Here is a 17,843-nt window from a genome sequence, read left to right as displayed (position 1 = left end):
ACGTTGCCTTTTGGTGAGAAGAAAGGTAATCACCATAACAAATCTAAGCAGGAGTGCTTCCTTACAAAACGTGTGTTACCTCACATCTGTTTGATTTACCTTCTTAAATTTTTATGGCAATCACTTGGAAACAAAACAGTTGATAGCATTGTTATTTCTTGTAGTGTTGCCGTTCATAACGGTGGAAGCACGTATTAATTGTTAATCTTGGCCAAGCGCTGTTCTCTACAAGAATTATCTGAAAACAATGCTCTGAGGTTGGTACTATTATTACCTACAGTTTACAAATGAAGGTTAGGAAAGTTAAGTAGGTAACTTGCCCAAGATCACAGGTTTTAAGTGGCAAAGCCTGGATTCAAACTCGGGCAGGGTAACTTAACAGCTCCAGCCCCCTCTTAACCTTGTTTGCTTCTTAAGCATTGTTCATGTTGTAAAGCTGGTTGCAATCTTGTATTCATAAATTTTGATCTATAGTTGCCAAGCATTCTGGAAATTAGAGGAGAACCCATCATGCCCTTACCTCCCTCCCCCATATACATACTTATATATACATATGTGTGTGTTTATATGTACACATACATACACACACTATAGTAGTTACACAAATGATAGATAAATATGTAGCTACTGTAACTAGTTGAGTTACAGGTTCTGTTACATGGTTTGCAGAAATAAAGGGGAAAAGTTTAGCTTTATCTTCTAATATTGGACCTTTAAATAATCAACTTTAAGCATGAATTTGTAACCTGTATCTGAGTCTTTTATGGTAGTTATAAAGACTTAATTAATTAAAAAGTTAGGTATAGAGGCCAGAAATGCTGATATACCTTTATCATATGTTAATAGGAAATTTTGTATGCTTTTGTAGAAGTTCTTCATCCTCTTGAGAGTTAAAATGTATTCTTGCTCAGTAGTTATTCCTGAGAGAGAACTGCTTACAGATTTCACTCTTAGAAGGTGTTTATGTAAATATTTTGTCGTTCAATATATTGGTTATGAAAACATATTTAAAAAAATCATAAAGGAAAAACTCATTTACCATTTGAGAATTTCTTTTGTAAATTAACTTCTGCTATAATGATATTCAGGCATAAATTATATTTAATTTCATATAGAAGTAAACTATTCTAAACTGTATTATATTTTATATTAAGTTAAACTATAATTAATTATAATTTATGTTGGTGAATTTCAGGCCAACCTAACAGCCATATTTTAAAGCATAAATAGCACTAAAATGTATAATGTTTACTAAGGATCAGTATTAGAGGACAAAATTCATGCTAAATATTAAAATTACTCTACATTTGATTTAATAAAAAAGGTAACACTTTTATTAAAAGTTAACTGTTTTATTTGAAAGTCACTATTTTGATTATATTGTTGCATATTATATCTGCCTTGGTCAATATGTACAAATTTAAAAAGTTATGAAAAATATTCTGTAAATATTGTTTAGAATGACATTTGATGTTGCCTGGATCTGTATGCCATCCAAATTCTCAGTCTTGACGTAGAGATTTAACTTGAAATAGTTTAATTAATTGTTAACTGTGATTATCCTCATAGCCTCTTAATATGGGTTTCACATTAGATGTTAAAGCAGAAACAGGCACCTTCCAACCACCTTAGTTTATTACTACTACTAACAATAGTGCTTAGATAACTGTCATTTATAGAGCACTTAGAGGGCACTGTGATAAGCATCTTACATGGATTATCTAATTTTAATCTTAAAATGGCCCTATTTAGGAGGTCCTATTGTTGATCATTCCCATTTGAGTAATGAGATAACTAACTCAGAGAGTGTGACTTAACTCTGACTTGAGGTCACAAAGGAGCTATCAGCAGCAAGACCAGGATTTAAGTCCAGAGGTTTGATTCTAGGGCTTGCCCTTGACCTCTCTGCCAGATTGCCTGGGTATGGATTTTACTGAATAGACCTTCAGGTGATGTGGTCAAGCTCTTCATGATGATGATAAAGCTCTAAGGGGCTGATACTTTATGTATGTCACCATTACTACCCACAACTGCAAAATACAGCTTCCCCCTTCCCTCTTTTATTGACAAGAAAAGTGAGACTTTTTATTCATTCATTCATTTATTCATTCATTTATTACTGGCTGAAAACAACACGTTTATGATCTCGCAGTTTCCATGGGCTCGGAGTCTGTGCACTGCTTAGCTGGTCCCCTCCTCAGGACCACACAAGGCTGTAATCAGGATGTGGTCCAGGCTGTGTTTTCATCTGGAGTGTCTGAGTCTTCTAAGTTCACTGGTTGTTGGTAGAGTTGTTTCCTGTGGCTGTGGAGCTGAGGCCTCCCAGAGACTTCCCTCTTCTCTGATAGACAGCCCTCTCCACAACATGGCGGTTTACTTCTTCAAGGCCAGTGGCAGATGTCTGCTGCTGCCTTGAGTCTTTGATTTTTAAAAATGGCCTGCCTGATTGGGTCAGGCCCACCCAGGATAATTCCCCTAATTTAAAGTAAGCTGTTAGGGAATTTAATGGCATCTGTAAAATCCCTTCGTGGAAAGACTTAGAAGGTGTGTACCTCAGGGGGCAAGAATCTTAGGGCCGTCTGCATACTGTAGGCCCCTTGTTGAAATCTGCCCCACCCAAAATGAAAAGTAAGACTTTTAAATCAGGGTTTCTCAGACTTTTGGACTTTGAGGGCAAGTCTGAAAAAGAAAAAGTTTGTGTCTAGGGAGGCAATTGGGACATAAGATGACCAGCTTTTAGTTATGTCAAATTATGGACCTTTTAAAAAAACAACTACAATCTATCATCCCCATCCTTTCAAAAAAGAAAGGACATTTTTACCACCAAAAAGGGAGGAAGATCGTTGTTACAACATGAAAACAAAGATCATGAATTTAGTATTATGAAAAACTATGTTACATTGTCCTACTTCTCATTTGGATATAGACCAGTGAAAAACGTGTTTCAGATGGACACCAATTCAGAGACCGTTTGGAACTGCTTGGGGGACACAGTTGATTCCAAACTGGTGATTAGCTGAGTCCCGATTCAGACTGACTGCAGAGCTGTGGTCACAGCTCCCTGTCATGACCTCTCCCTAGTTTTGGTCTCCATTGCGCTGAACTTCTGCTTTCTACCCCCAGCTAGGGAGGGGGCCGGGGAGCGTCATCTCCAGCAGCCAGTGGCCTAGCAGTTTCAGTCCCAGTCTAGTTTATAAATACTATCCAGAGAGTATGTTCCCTAAGCCCTCCCCGCCCAGGACAAGGCAGTGTGAATGACACACCAGGGGGAGACCCCACAGGCTTATCGCGATATCCAGCAAACTCTCAAGCAGCTGGATTTGTTTGTTTTGTTTTTGTATTTATTCAAAGTGAGAAGCCCCACTTCTTCTGTTTCCTGTTTTTACTTCACTCATTTTTACAGTTCTTCATCCTTTATCTGTATAACATGAGGAGGCAGGTGTGGGTTTTCCCCATTTTTTTCTTGTTGCCTCCATTTGATACTAAGCCTGCCTGTCTGTCTGTGTCTCCTTAGTCCTTGGTTCTAATTTTGGCAGAGATTGTTTCTTTCCTTAAGTTGGTTTTTCATTTGTGTCTGCTTGTTTTAAGGGCACTATTAAATTACTTTTATATTTTATTTTACTCTATCACTTAGTAATACAGTAATAAGTTGAGTGATGTAACACCTTACTCTTTAAGTCTTTAATACTTTCTGCTTCTGTTTTCTCATTTTGTATCTGTTCTGTCATATAGTTGTCTGTGAGGTAGATTTGGCAGGTAGAATTTACTTTATAGACTAAATTCACTATTTGATAGAAGCAGAATTCTAACCAGGAGCTGAAAATAGAAGACTTCGTATGTCAGAATGCTGAACTTAACTACGAAAGGAAAAACTCCTGCTCACCGACTCAATTCTTCTGGCGGCCGAATGTGTTCCCCCCCCCCCCCCCCACACACACACCCAGCAGTTCTCCAGTTCTAGGCAGACACTGACTGGGTGTGCTCCAACTTAATTCTAACACTGTCTGTCTGGAGATAGCTGCAGAGCCCACAGGTTAACAGGCTCAGTCTCAAAAGACTGCCCCCACATCAGATGCCAATCGCAAGTCCCAGGTTTTGACCTATACTTCTGACCAACCAGCCATAAATCAGGGCTTCCCACAACCCCTGCCTCAGGTTAGGTAATTTGCTGTAATGGCTCACAGAACTCAGGGAGACACTTTACTTACATTTACCTGTTTATTATAAAAGGCTACTACTTAGGAACAGACAGATGGAAAAGATACACAGGACTAGGTATGGGGTGGGTGGAGGTTGGGGAGGGCATAGCGTGTCCTTTCCCTCTGAGCTTGCCACCCCCCGCACCTAGAAGTGTTCACCAACCTGAAAGCGCATCAGCTTTCTGTTCAGAAGTTTTTGTGGATCTTAAACTCCATCACTCCCACCCCCTTTCCCAAGGGTCCTGGAGTGGGGGTGAAAGTTCCACTCTCTCATCACTTGGTCTTTCTGGTGACCAGCTCTGTTTGGAGGTTATGTAGTGGCCTCATCCTAAGTCACCTCATTAGCATAAGCTCAGGTGTGATCAAAAGGGGCGCCATATAAAGAGCAGAAGATCCTCCTGTCACTCAAGAAATTACAGCGATTTTTAGGAGCCCTGTGCCAAGAACTGACGACTGAGACCAAATATATTTCTTATTATACCACAAGTACTGATTGCAAAATGTATTTTTTTCCAAATTGTCTTTTATTTTATTTTTTTTGATTGTCTTTGATTTTAAATAAAATAAAAGATACTCCATACTATTTTAGATTTGCCTATCTCACCAATATGCTGCAATACTAATCTAGTCTTTTGGTACCAAAGTTTTAATTGTGATAAATAATGCTGTCTCTCCTGGAAGAACCACACGAACATGATCAGTGCTACAGTTTCAATTTCTATCTTTTCAAAATTTATTTTGAAATAATTTGAAAGACTTGGTTGTAAACATCATACCTCTTGGCCTCTTAATACTTCACTGTGTATTTTCAAAACAAGGGTATCTCTTACAGAATTCAGAAAATTTTAAGTTATGCTTTTATGTAAATTACAATGTATCTTCCAGTTTTGCCAGTTATTCTGGTAATGTCCTTTATAACATTTTTTTGGATCAGGTTTTGCATTTAGTTGTCCTGTCTGTTTAATCTTCTTTAAACTGCAATAGTTCCTTAGTATTTTTCATGACATTAACACTTTTTAAGAAAACCAAGCCATTATTTTGTGGTATGTCTCTCATGGTTCTATTTTATTATCATTGAGATGTAGCTGAGATAAAATATTGTGTAAATTTAAGGTGTACACCACGTTAATTTGATACATTTATGTATTGTAATATTGCCAGTAATTAGCACCTCTGCACATTAGGTAATTATAATTTCTTTTTAGTGATCAGAATAATTAAGTTCTAGTCTCTTAGCAAGTTTGATGATTATAATACAATATTGTCTGTATTCACTATGTATTAGATCTCTAGGACTTCTTACCACTTACTACCTCTTAGGACTCTTGTTGAAAGTTTGTACCTTTAAGCCACATCTATCCTATCCTTCCTCCCAATTCCCATCTCATGATTCTTGATGTGTTTATGATCATATACGTTTCTTGGTTTTATGGCCATATTAGGTAGCACGTTTGTATGAGGGATCCAGAAGAGGTAAATTCATAAAGACAGAAAGCAGATTGGTGATTGCAGGCACCAGCAGAGTGGGGAAATGGGTATGGTGTTTCTTTCTGGGATGATGAAAATGTTTTGGAACTAGACAGAGGTGGTTGTACAAAATTATGGATTTTCTGAATCCCCCTGAATTGTTTAAAATAGTTAATTTTATGTTATGTGAATTTCAGCTCCTTAAAGATTAACTTCAAAAAATCCCAATGTAAATGGTTTTGCTGCACCTCCTTATACAGCCCATGGATTTCTCAACAAATAGAAATTCCATTAAAAAACTATTGGATGATAATTACAATGGTTTATAATGATTACAGAAATAAATGGGCATTGCAAATTGATTTTTAGAGGGAGAATTGATTGGTATGCAGAAGAGTCTATTACATTCCCATCACTAAATATTTAAGGTTTAATGTATTATGTAGTTTTCTATTTTGAAATTTTTTCTTAATGTTTGTGATGGATGTGAAAGGCCAAAAATGTGTTTTCTAGCCAATTTGCATAATTTTTTATATTAAATTACAGATTTTTAAAAATAAATGAATAAATAAAAACAAAAAACGTAGTACATTGAGTTTAAATGTTGAGTATATTAGTACCGTAAAAATCTAAGTCTAAATTTAAAATCTGGATAGCTTCTCTTCCTCTGAATGTGTGTGCTCCAGGCTTTCCTATTATTTACTTTTCCACCTTCAGCCTGAACTCTCCCATACCTGTTTACACTGAACTAGATGTTTTCTTTTTCCTTAATTTCTTGATTTCTTTCTCATGACTCCTAAGTGGAGATTCATACCTGGCCACACTTAATGTGGATTAGAAAAAAAGGTGAATGTGTAGCACACTGTAGTGGGTAATAAATACATAAAGAGTAGCAGTGACTGTTATCCAAGGACTTAACAATGTTATCAGAAAAGTAAATCCTTGCCTCCACCTTGCCTTGTAACAACAATACCTTATTGTTGCTCTTTTACAATGCCTTACAACCTGTAGAAACATCAATGTATTTTGAAAAGACATTTTCACTCGTGGGAGGTTAAGCTTTCTAAATCTGCTTTTGAAAACTGATACCTGATATACATGCAGTTCTATAGTGTCTCTCATCATCTTTATTTGCTTTGCTTTTCCCAGGTGAAAGGAAAGATGTTGTCCAGGTTTCGAGTAGTTGCCACTTCTTGTACGCTGGCATGTCGTCATTTGCACCTAAGAGAAAAAGGCAAGCCACTTATGTTGAACCCAAGAACAAACAAGGTTAGTGACATTAATACTCACATGCATTTTCTCTCTTCCTGGTGAAGGTTTGTTGTATTTTAGATTGATAAAATATGAAAGTTTTGTATTTTGTAGCTTTATTCTAAAACTATTCAGAAGTATTTGTTTTTTCTGCATGAACTTTTCTCCACACTGCAAGAATCATGGCTGTTTTATACCTCCCAGATTTCACCCTCAACAATTTCTGATACCCAAAAAGGATTGACTTTATTTTTCTATTTCTAGCAAAAAAAAAAAAATCCCCAGCATAACAGATTGGCCAGAACTTCCAGCCAGATTTGTTGTATTTAGATGTACTCCGCTCAAGTCAGGTACTTATCCTGGACCAATCAGTTGAGTCTTTGGAAGATGGGGTCAAATTGTAAAATTAAATCTTATCTAATGTCCACCCACACCCCACCTTCACCCAGCTTTTTGGGCACAAATCATTGCACACAAATGATTTTGCCCATTAATCACACTGCTGATTCAAAGGAGAGACCTCTGACCCTTTTTTCACTCTTGGGGCAGAAGTGATGGGCAGTACTGAAGTCTTGCCTTGCCTTCATTCCTTATCCAAACTGGGTTCAGTGGGCAAGTTCCTCTGTATTTTTTTGTGGCCATATTAAATAGTAAGTAAATACAATTCTGAAGATTTCTTAGTGGAAGCTTGTAAGAGTTTAAATTGGGTTTATTGTAATATATGAATTTACTTTTTGGGAAAGGTGCATTCAGATTAAGGTGTGATTTATTTTAAAACAACAGTCATCAAAAAATTCCCCAATCCCATCTGTTTCCCATAATGGGGAGGGGTGGAATAATTGTGTAATATGATACGTTTGACCTTCAAAGGAAAATTTGACCAGGGAGCACACAGATCACTTTATCTTTGCATTGTTGATACCTGGCACAGAATAAGAGTTCAGCAAGCAGTTAATTATATGAAGCTTATTGAGGGATATTCTAACCCTCTCTTGTTTTTACCTCACCTCCCCAAATCTTGCTTGCTCTTCAAGAAGGAGCTCATTCAAAATCGAGTTCTCCTGTAGAGTCTTTTCACACTATCATAGACTGGAATAACCCCTCCCTCTCTGAAACCCTATAACAGTTTATATCTTCTTGTTCTTATGGCAAGTAATCAATATCCATTGGTTTGTGCATCTTTTCATGTCTTAAGCTGTCATTGAAATGATATTATTTACGTCTTTATGAATTTATATTTTTAAAGTATACTTCAGGTTCCTTTTGGGCAGGGACTGTTTTAAATGTTTTGTATCTTTTACAATGCCATGGTTTAGTAAACATTTGATAAATATGTTGGTTTTATTTTTGTCTTTATAGAAGCTATTTAAAATGTACTTTGAGGGGTTATGGTTTATAAACTTCATTAAGTGGCAGATGAAGTTGAAAGAGAAGAATAGTCTAAATGCGTTATAGTACTTCTATAAAGAATATAAAATCTAGCGTCTGGCCTTCTGAAATCTCTAAGGTTGGTTGGGTAGTATCTGTATGGTTACCTCATTGAAGGATCACTTCTGGAATTCCCTTAAGCATTAGGAAGAGTTTTTTTGATGTGTGTGTTTAAGAAGGAACACAGACTAGTAATTTCCAATTTGAGAGTTATGCATGAATTCCTTGGGGATTTGCCATGTAAAGAAATCAGGTTTGTGTTTCAAACATTATTGACTAAATAATTTTTCACATATTTATAAGTACTGTTTTAAGAGTATTTATGCTGTTTGACACAACATTGTAAAATGATTATAAATCAATAAAAATGTTAAAAAAATACATTACGATCAATTTGGTGAAAAAAGAGTATTTATGCTGTAATTAATAAAATAGTTATTAAAGGCAGTACTGAATTCTTAATCTTTTCAAATGTATATCTGTTATTTATGTCTGTAAAACTTACTATGGTAAAGTAAACGTAATGTGCAATTTACCGTTTTTTTTAACACCTTTATAATGGTATATACTTCCTGCACAGTAAACTACACATATTTCAGATGTACATTTTGATAAATTTTGATAGATGTTTACACCCTTGGACACCACACCACCACCACAATCAAGATAGCTAACATCTCTCCCCAAAGGGTACAATTTTCAAATTACCAATTTATCCCTTCCTACTCTCTTTACTCCCTGGTCACCATAAATCTGTTCTTTATGAGTCTGTTTCTGCTTGGTAGATAAGTTCCTTTGTGTCCTTCTTTTTTTTAGAGTCCACATAAAAGTGATGTATGGCACTTTTCTTTCTCTTTCTGGCTTACTTCACTTAGAATGACGATTTCCAGGTCCATCTATGCTGCTGCAAATGGCATTATTTTATTCTTTTTTATGGCTGAGTAGTATTCCATTGTATATATATATACCACATCTTCTTTATCCAGTCATCTGTTGATGGACATTTGGGTTATTTCCATATCTTGGCTGTTGTAAATATTGCAGCTGTGAACACTGGGGTGTATGTGTCTTTTTGAATTATGTTTTTCTCTGGATATATGCCCAGGAGTGGGATTGCTGGATCATGTGGTAACTCTATTTTTAGTTTTTTTAGGGAACCTCCATACTGTCCTTCATATTAGCTGCACCAGTTCACATTCCTACCAGTGGTGTAGGAGGGTTTGTTCCTTTTTCTCTGCACCCTCTCCAGCATTTATTGTTTGTAGGCTACAATTTACAGTTTTAACCATTTAAAGGTGTGCAGTTCGTTGACATTAAGTACATTCAGTGTTGTGCATCCATCACCACTACCTGGTGCCAGAACTTTTCATCACCTGAAATGGAAACCCAGTATTCATTAACAGTCACCCACCAATCTCCCCTTCTCTTCCTCAGCCCCTGGCAACCACGAATTTGTTTTTTCCTTCCTATGGATTTGCCTATTCTGGTATGAATATGAAATTCTTTATGGATTTTTTTCTGAGTACTTATACTTGAAAGGATTCAACACCTTTATGCTAGATTCTGAGTAGGAGTTTAGAGGCTGATTTGAACTCTGCAGTTTACTAGCCATGAAACTTTGGGAAATCACTTATCCTCCCTGGATCTGAGTCTTCTCACTTAAATAATGTAAGTAATAGCATTTTGAAACATTACAAGACGGTACAAGTATGAGACTGGATTTCTCCTTTTCTCCCCATGCCCATTTCGCTAACTTTTTTAAGAAGTTTTTTTGAAACGCAGCTCTGCATCCTTTCCTCTAGGAAGGTTTCACTTCCTAGTTTGTATCTGGAGCTCTGGTTTTATGGTTCTCAGATCTGTGAGGGCTCTTGTTAGTTCATTTGTTTTGATTTTAACTTCCCCTCACTAGTTTTCTAATACCTAAATTCAAATTTTCCTTGTGATTCTTATTATTTACATAAATAATATTGTGACTAATGAAGAAAAATCACATTTCTACCACCCCAATTCATTATCTTTTATTTTGCCAGGATCCTCTTAGAAGTACACAGTATTTACTTTTAAGATTATAGTATACAGTCATTTTACCACTGGGAAGAGTATGTTATAAATAATCTCCATGATGTTTCATAAGCCTTATGATATATGGCTGTGTAATAGTCCAGTAGATAGATTTGGAATCTGTTTACTGAGTCAGAGACTGATGAGGGTCCCGGCTCAACCCATTACTGTTTGTGTAAATCTCCATATAGATAGAACCTCTTTGGATCCCAATTTTTACATCTCGACTGCAGTAGAGAAGAAAAGAAAAGTTGTGAAGTTACTTTTGGCACTGTAAATGTAACTTACTCCCTTCAGTGATGTTTCAGAACTGAGTTAGCCTTGACCCTGCTCCTGTACAGTGTTTCCAGTTTTGGCATTATAAATCATTAGTCACTGGTCATATTGTCATTTTTATAAACAAGTGTTTGGTAATTTCCTAACCCTGACAGATTATTCTAATGCTCTTGGGGCAATGAAATGGAAGGGGGCTTTTATTTCCCCCTAGTATGCTTACTTGCACATTGAAGAGTCTGGCTAAGGGATTTTTATCAAGATTGACTTATGTGGAGATATGGCTTGTGTCTAATGGACATAGCTCAGGATCTGCAGAAGGAGGTACACTTCTGTGTCAGTTGGGAGAGCATTGCTGTGGCATAGATGAGAAGACGACAGATCTGGTGGAACAAGTGGCGTTGAGTAGGAGAAGGACAGGTGAGAGGAAGGTTGTTTCTGCTGTTAAAGGACTCATCAGGGCATCCATGTTAAAGTGTTGTCTTTACTTACTAACACTAGGCTAGCAAATTTGAGAATTTTATCAGCTATTAACATAAATACTTATTACATAAAATTATTTAATAATCATTTTAATTTCTACTGTACATTATAAATAAAATGCTTTTGGGTGTCCTTTAAATCTAATTTTTAAAAAAATTCTCTTTTTTTGGCAGGGGGAGGTAATTAGGTTTATTTGTTTATTTTTAGAGGAGGTACTGGGAATTGAACCCAGGACCTCATGCATGCTAAGCACGTGCTCTACCGCTTGAGCTTTATCCTGCCCCAAGTGTTCCTTAAATCTAAATAGGAGATAGGCAGTGAAACCTTGTGTAGCCAACTCATTTATCTTTGGCAATAGGATAGGTAAAGCACAGTTGATTTAAAAGTATATAAAAATATAGAATTTTTACCCCTTTATGTTTCCCAGCCATAGATAAAATCTTATAAGAAGAAACACACGTCACAAAGGATTTAGTGATTTGAGTCTTCTCCCTGTTTTTCATTCTAGTCAAAGGTTTGTCAGTTTGTAGGTCCTTTCAAAGAACCAACTCAAAAAACCAACTTTCAGTTTGATTTTTTAATTTTTCAGTTGTTTTTCTTTCTATTATATTTATTTTATTTTTAATCTTTTTTATTTCCTCCTTTGTAGCTGCAGTTTTAGTTTGTCCTTTTGTTCCCCCTAGTTCCTTAAGGTGGAAGATTAGATAATTGACTTAAGATGGTTCTGCTTTTTTAAAATGGGCATTTACAGGTACAAATTTCCTTCTCAGCATTCCTTTCACTGTGTCCTATAAGTTTTGGTATGTGTGTTTTCATTTGACGTTTTTTCCCTGTGTATCTGGAAGATCTTTCTCCTACACACAGATATGTGTTTAACTGTTTGTTTGGAAATACTGTAGGTTTTGTAACTCTTCCATAATTGATGGACTTTTAACTAGTTAGTTAAAGGGCAAGAGAACTAGAAACAGTGCTACAATGAATCTCTTTGTATATGCCTCTTTAATATGAATATTTCTCTAGGATGACTCGCTAGAAGTAGATTGCTTTATTCTGAAGTATGTGCTTTCAAGATATGGGAGTGACCTAAGTGTCCACCAACAGATGAATGGATAAAGAACACATAATGTGTGTATATATAATGGAATATTACTCAGTCATAAAAAAGAATGAAGTTCTGCCATTTGCAACAGTGTAGATGCAACAATGTACTTAGTGTCTAACATATTTCACCATTATGCTTAGTGAAATAAGTTAGACAAAGACATGGACTATGTAATATCACTTATATGTGGAATCTTAAAAATAAAATGAATGAATATAACAAAATAAAAACAGACTCACAGATATAGAGAACAAGCCTAATGGTTACCAGTGGGGAGAGGGAATGGGGGGAGCAAGATAGGGGTAGGAGATTAACAAACTACCATGTATAAAATAAGCTACAAGGATCTATTGTACAGCACAGGGAAATACAGCCATTACTTTATAATAATTTTGAGTGAAGTAAAATCTATAAAGATATTCAATCAGTAAATCATACACCTGAAACTAGTATAAAATCATAAATGAACTATACTTCAATTAAAAAAATAGTTTGTGCATTAAGAAATCTAAGAACAATTTAAAATTTTCTTTCAAAAAAACTAAAGCAGTTTATACTCTGAGCAATGGTATGAGAGAGTAATTCTTTTACTACCCTCACCAATACTAGATGTGATTAATCTTAAAAATTTTTGGAAGTTTGGGCAAAAATGTTATCATTGATTTTTTTTTTTCCAAGTTTACATTTAAATTGCAGTTGGTGGGACAGCACCATTGCCACCCCAGTAAATAATCATTTCTGACCCTCTTCTTGTCCTTTTTAGGGCATGGCCTTTACGTTGCAGGAACGGCAGATGCTTGGTCTTCAAGGACTGCTGCCTCCCAAAATAGAGACACAAGATATTCAAGCCTTACGATTCCACAAAAACGTGAAAAAGTTGAATGGCCCTTTGGAAAAGTAAGAGTTGATTCGATGTTTAGTTTTTTTAATGGACATTCTGGTCAGAAAAATTGACAGTATTATGATTATTATGCATGAGAAATAGTCCCGTAACAAAGTTTGTTTTACTCAGTTGACTTTTCATGATTATGTTTCCTTCGCTTCAGTGAATACTTCACTTGTTTTCACTATTGTAAACTTTAGCAGAAATCAATTTTGTGTCTGTTTAAAATCACAGCATTTCAGGTTTTAATAGAATGTTAGAAGCAGAGGCTGTCATCTCATTTGCACCTGTTCTGTTCAACAACTTTCATTGACCGCCTACTTTGTGTGTGCCGTTGTACTGGCCACTACTCTACAGTGGGTAAGAGATAGTGACCATGTAATATATCATCCAATCCAGGACACTTCGGGGAGTGAAAAAGGAGTAACTGAAGCTGTCCTAGGCAAACAAGAATGCATGGCCACCCCAGTAACGCACCACATGCCTTTAGGAGCTCATCAGTAGATAGTTAACCTGTGACTGTCATGGTACTCTGTACTGCAGTGTGCAGGACAGTGAGAAGAAGGGATATGCAGAGTACATTCTGAAAGCAGGAAGAAGGGCGCCTGGCTCAGTGCGGGGAGAGTCACTTCCTGGAGGAAGTGATGCCTGAGCTGAATTTGAAACAATATGTTACAGGGAGCAGGCAGAATGAGAAAGAAGGGCAAGGTATTCTGGGTACAGGGATCAATCTGACAACAGGATTAAAAATATTTATTGGGTTTTTAAAATATAGGAGGTTATTGGATATAGGTGACTAGGGAGAGTGGTTTCTTTGACATGATGGGGCGAAAGGGAGATCGCAATAGATTGAGAAACGAGGGGAAGGAAATACACACTTTCAAGAAGTTTAGGTAAGAGGGGGAGGGAAGACACTGAACAGTAAGTAAAGCAGGACTTGGGTTTAAGGGGTGTAATCCGGGCTGCAAGGAGGTTGAGCACACTCATAGCTGTGAGGAATTTCCCCAGGAGAAAGGATGATTGATAGAAGAAGACCCCAGAGGAAGGAAAAGGGCATAGGGTCAAGTGCAGAGGTAAAGAGGCTGGCTGTGAACAAGAAGAGAAAGAAACAGCTCATTCTCTGAGGTGAGAGCAAAGAAGAGAAATATATGTATAAATAAGGATACAGTTTACAGGCGATGGAGTGGAGGTTGTGTGATGTCATCACGGAAGTTCACCTGAAGACCCTGATGTTCTTTATGATCTAGAATGTAGAGGCCTTGGCTAAGATTTAGAAGGGCCAAGGTTGAACACAGTTGGTAGAGGAGAGTGGGGGATGTTTAGAAGAGCCACTTAGCCCTAAGGTGAACAAGGACAGGTTAAAGGGCCGAGAGTAGTTCCTGAAGGCTTAGTGGCATAATCTTGTTTGTATTGATGCCACTCTGCCCAGCAGTGCTGCTTTTCCACAGGAAAGGTAAAATGTAACACTGATTCAGATTTGGGGTTTGCTGGGCTGACAAAGATGCTATGTCAGTTCATTCAGCTAATGTTCATTCTTGGCTGTTATGTGCCAGGTGTCGTTGTAAGCTCTGGAACTGCAAAAATGAAAACTTGCAGCCCTTGCCTTCAGGGAGTTCACAGAGGGGAAAGGCAGACACGGTGGAAGGGCAGTGCAGTGGTAAGGATATATGAAGCTTCCTAAGTGGTAATGATGGTGAGAGATTTGTTCAGAGTGAGAGACTTGATCATGGGACCCAGAAAGGGGAAAGAAGAGGAGCCAGAAGGATGCTAATAGAATGGGAGATAAAGGAAGCCTTCCAGGACCTAGAGATCTGAAGAGCATCGAGTGGTGGTAGAGCTAGCCAAAGGGTAGAGGATTGTGATCAGCTGTGAAATAATGGCATTCAGAATATCTGAGCTGTCAGAATCCTGGGTGAGGACATCAAGGGCCAATGTGAGGCACTCAGAAGAGTGACCAAGGTGAAATGAAGGTGAAAGTGATGATGTGAGGGAGTCCAGGAATCGCGCAGCTTCCCTCTCACGTGCCTGATAGGTCATCCGTTCTTTCCTTAACATTCTGCTGTCTACTTCTCAAAGCTATTAAGTCTTAACCCAACTGTTAGTTTTCTTCCTAGACTGAGGCAAAATTGCCTTCCCTTTAATTTCTTCCTGTTGATATTATTTCTGATCATGGTAACTATATAGAAAATATTATTCCTCTTCTAGATGGAATCACTTCTCATTTATTCACCATATATATGCACACCAGCTAAATTCCATGTATTTTGCTAGTTCTTGGAAATATAGAAGTATATAATGTGATAGTCACTAAGCCATGTTACCATGGAAGGAAGATGGAAAGTCAAAATGGGGAGTGAGAGTTACAGAAGAAGGAGTCGGGTATCATGGGACCTGAAGACAGGAAAATCTAACGTGTATATATGTCTGATGGCAGAGGGGAGGGGAGTGGGCAGAAAAGGACCCCAGAGAGTGTGCCACCTGAGCTGCATTCGAAGAGCGTGAGTATAGGACCATGGCTGTTCTAGGCAAAGGGTGCATCGCCCTAAGTAGTGACTCCAAGGTAAGAGATATGGTACATTTGAGGAACTGGAGTAAGTTCAGTATGAAGATGAGGCTGGAGAGTAGGCAAGGGTCCAGTTAACTACTGTAGAAGCTTGAACCTCTTAAACTGGTGTTTGGAAGCCATTCAAGGAGAAGAGAAATAGATATGTTTTAAAGAGGAGACTAGATTGGAGCAAGAGAGCAAAATCGTGTGTGTAAAGACTAGTTAGAAAGTTCTTTAGGTAGCCCAGGTGGAGAAATGATGGTGGCTTGGACTGGGTGGGGATGGAGGGAGGAAACAGATGTTTGAAGGCTATTTAGCAGGTACACCCTGTAGGACTTGCTGACTTATTAGATTGAGGTGGGGGCGGGTGGGAGAGGAAGAAATCAGGAGTGGACCTTGCAATTTCCATTTGGTCAAATGGTAACAGGAGGAGAAACAAGGGCGGGGGAAAGACAGTGAATCTGTTTTAGGCATATTTTATTCAAGATGATTATTGGTTTTTCAAGCCAACATTTCCCTGTTTTCTAAACTTTATTCTTTAAAAGCTGTTATTTGTGTATTTGTATGAATTGAATATTGCCTCCTATGCGCTACTGTTGTGCTCCATACAGATCTTATAATGCCTGTAAGCCTCCCGTGTTACAAACTCCATGAGGACAGAGGTCACTTCTTAACATCTCCGGAGTTCAGAATAGTGCCTGGCACATAGTTAGTATTTAGTAAATATTTGGACGAATGCCACTTTATTTTGTTTCCTTCTTTATTTGTCCGTCACCTTGAAGATTAGCTCCTTTAAGGTGGGGGCCTCATGGTAGTTTTTGCATTTCCAGTGCCTGGTACAGAGCCTGACCTCCCAGTAAGGGCTCAATGAATGTTAACTGTTGCTTCTGTTATTATTCTATTCATCATCATCATCTGCCATTTAAACACATTTTTATTTTTGTTAATTTTTAGTCCTGGATGTTACATGATGATAATTTAGGGTTTTGTTTTTGAGGGGGAGGGAGTCCTAATTTTAGATGGTTAGATTTAATTTCAAAGGCCAAAATCTTGTGTAATGCTGGCTGATGTAGACATTATTCTCTGTGCTTAATTTCAGATACATCTATCTGATGGGAATACAGGAAAGAAATGAGAAGCTGTTTTACAGAGTACTGCAAGATGACATTGAAAGTCTGATGCCCATTGTATATACACCAACAGTGGGTCTTGCCTGCACCCAGTATGGACACATCTTTAGAAGACCTAAGTAAGGCTTATTTTAAAAAATATATTTGCAAATGACTGTAGTGTAGGAGAAACATCACTCCGTAACACCCATTACATTTCTGTTTTATGTGCTGCAGTCTTATCTCAACCACATTTCCCACCTCACACAAAAGCTTAATTTGGATGAAAAGGGATTAATAAAAAACTAACGTGTTCGTATCTTTTATTTTGTGGAAATAGCATCATTTATTCCTAACCTTATTTAAATTATTATGATTGTTAGAGGAATTGTGCATTTTGATACCAGAAATTAAATAGAGGTGTTCTTAATTCTGGTGGCATGTTCTCCAGAACAGTCATAAACGTTTTTGACAGTCTGGCCAATTAAGAGATTGAGTCTCATTTTTTATCAGCTTTAGTTTCTTTTGTTTGTTCTTTTTTTATGAACTCTCACAAATTTTAATTTCAAATAGTTCTAGCACCTCTAGATATTTTAAGTGGAAAGGGTACTGGGATGAACATTGACTCAAGTCTTTGAAGAAGTTAACTTGATCCCTCTGAATCTGTTTATCATAAAGTAGGGATACCGGTACCTTTCAAAGATCTGCCGAGAAGGTCCGATGAGGAAACTGATGTGATGGTTCCTTGTAAACTTCTAAGTGTTATAGAAATGCTATTTTTACTGAGTTTGAGTTCTCTTGTCTGGTTCCTCTAACCTGTTATCATTTTCCACTATTCTCATATCTTTCCTATGTCCTGCTTACGTACTGATACAAACGTAGAAATTCCAACACCGTGCGGTAGCATTTATCTTCAGTCTCCTCCCATCTAGTCTAGTGGCTTTCAAACTGTAATGTGCATATGAAACATCTGTGGAACTTACTTAAAATATTGATCCTTGCCAACTTTCCTCTCCTTCCTATTCCCAAGATTCTGATGAAA

The 17,843-nt window shown here is 37.3% G+C and overlaps 1 protein-coding gene across 2 annotated transcripts in view; it reads left to right on the top strand.

Annotated features, from left to right (window-relative positions):
- ME2 (malic enzyme 2) overlaps window positions 1-17,843 on the top strand; it is a 47,369-nt gene that overhangs the window by 936 nt on the left and 28,590 nt on the right. Inside the window, exons 2-4 of one of the 2 annotated variants that reach the window (XM_006205775.3) lie at window positions 6,816-6,935; window positions 13,028-13,161; window positions 16,792-16,941. In XM_006205775.3, coding sequence (XP_006205837.1) covers window positions 6,828-6,935; window positions 13,028-13,161; window positions 16,792-16,941 — 392 coding nt within the window. In that variant the 5' untranslated portion in view covers window positions 6,816-6,827. Of the gene's footprint in view, window positions 1-6,815; window positions 6,936-13,027; window positions 13,162-14,459; window positions 14,601-16,791; window positions 16,942-17,843 lie in introns of those variants that run through there. The other variant, XM_072952223.1, reaches the window with a different exon arrangement.

The sequence above is a fragment of the Vicugna pacos genome, chromosome 30 (assembly GCF_048564905.1).
Source record: "Vicugna pacos chromosome 30, VicPac4, whole genome shotgun sequence".
Lineage (NCBI taxonomy): Eukaryota > Metazoa > Chordata > Mammalia > Artiodactyla > Camelidae > Vicugna > Vicugna pacos.
The sequence above is the reverse complement of the archived record's forward strand: the minus strand, read 5'-3'. Positions and strand labels throughout refer to the sequence as shown.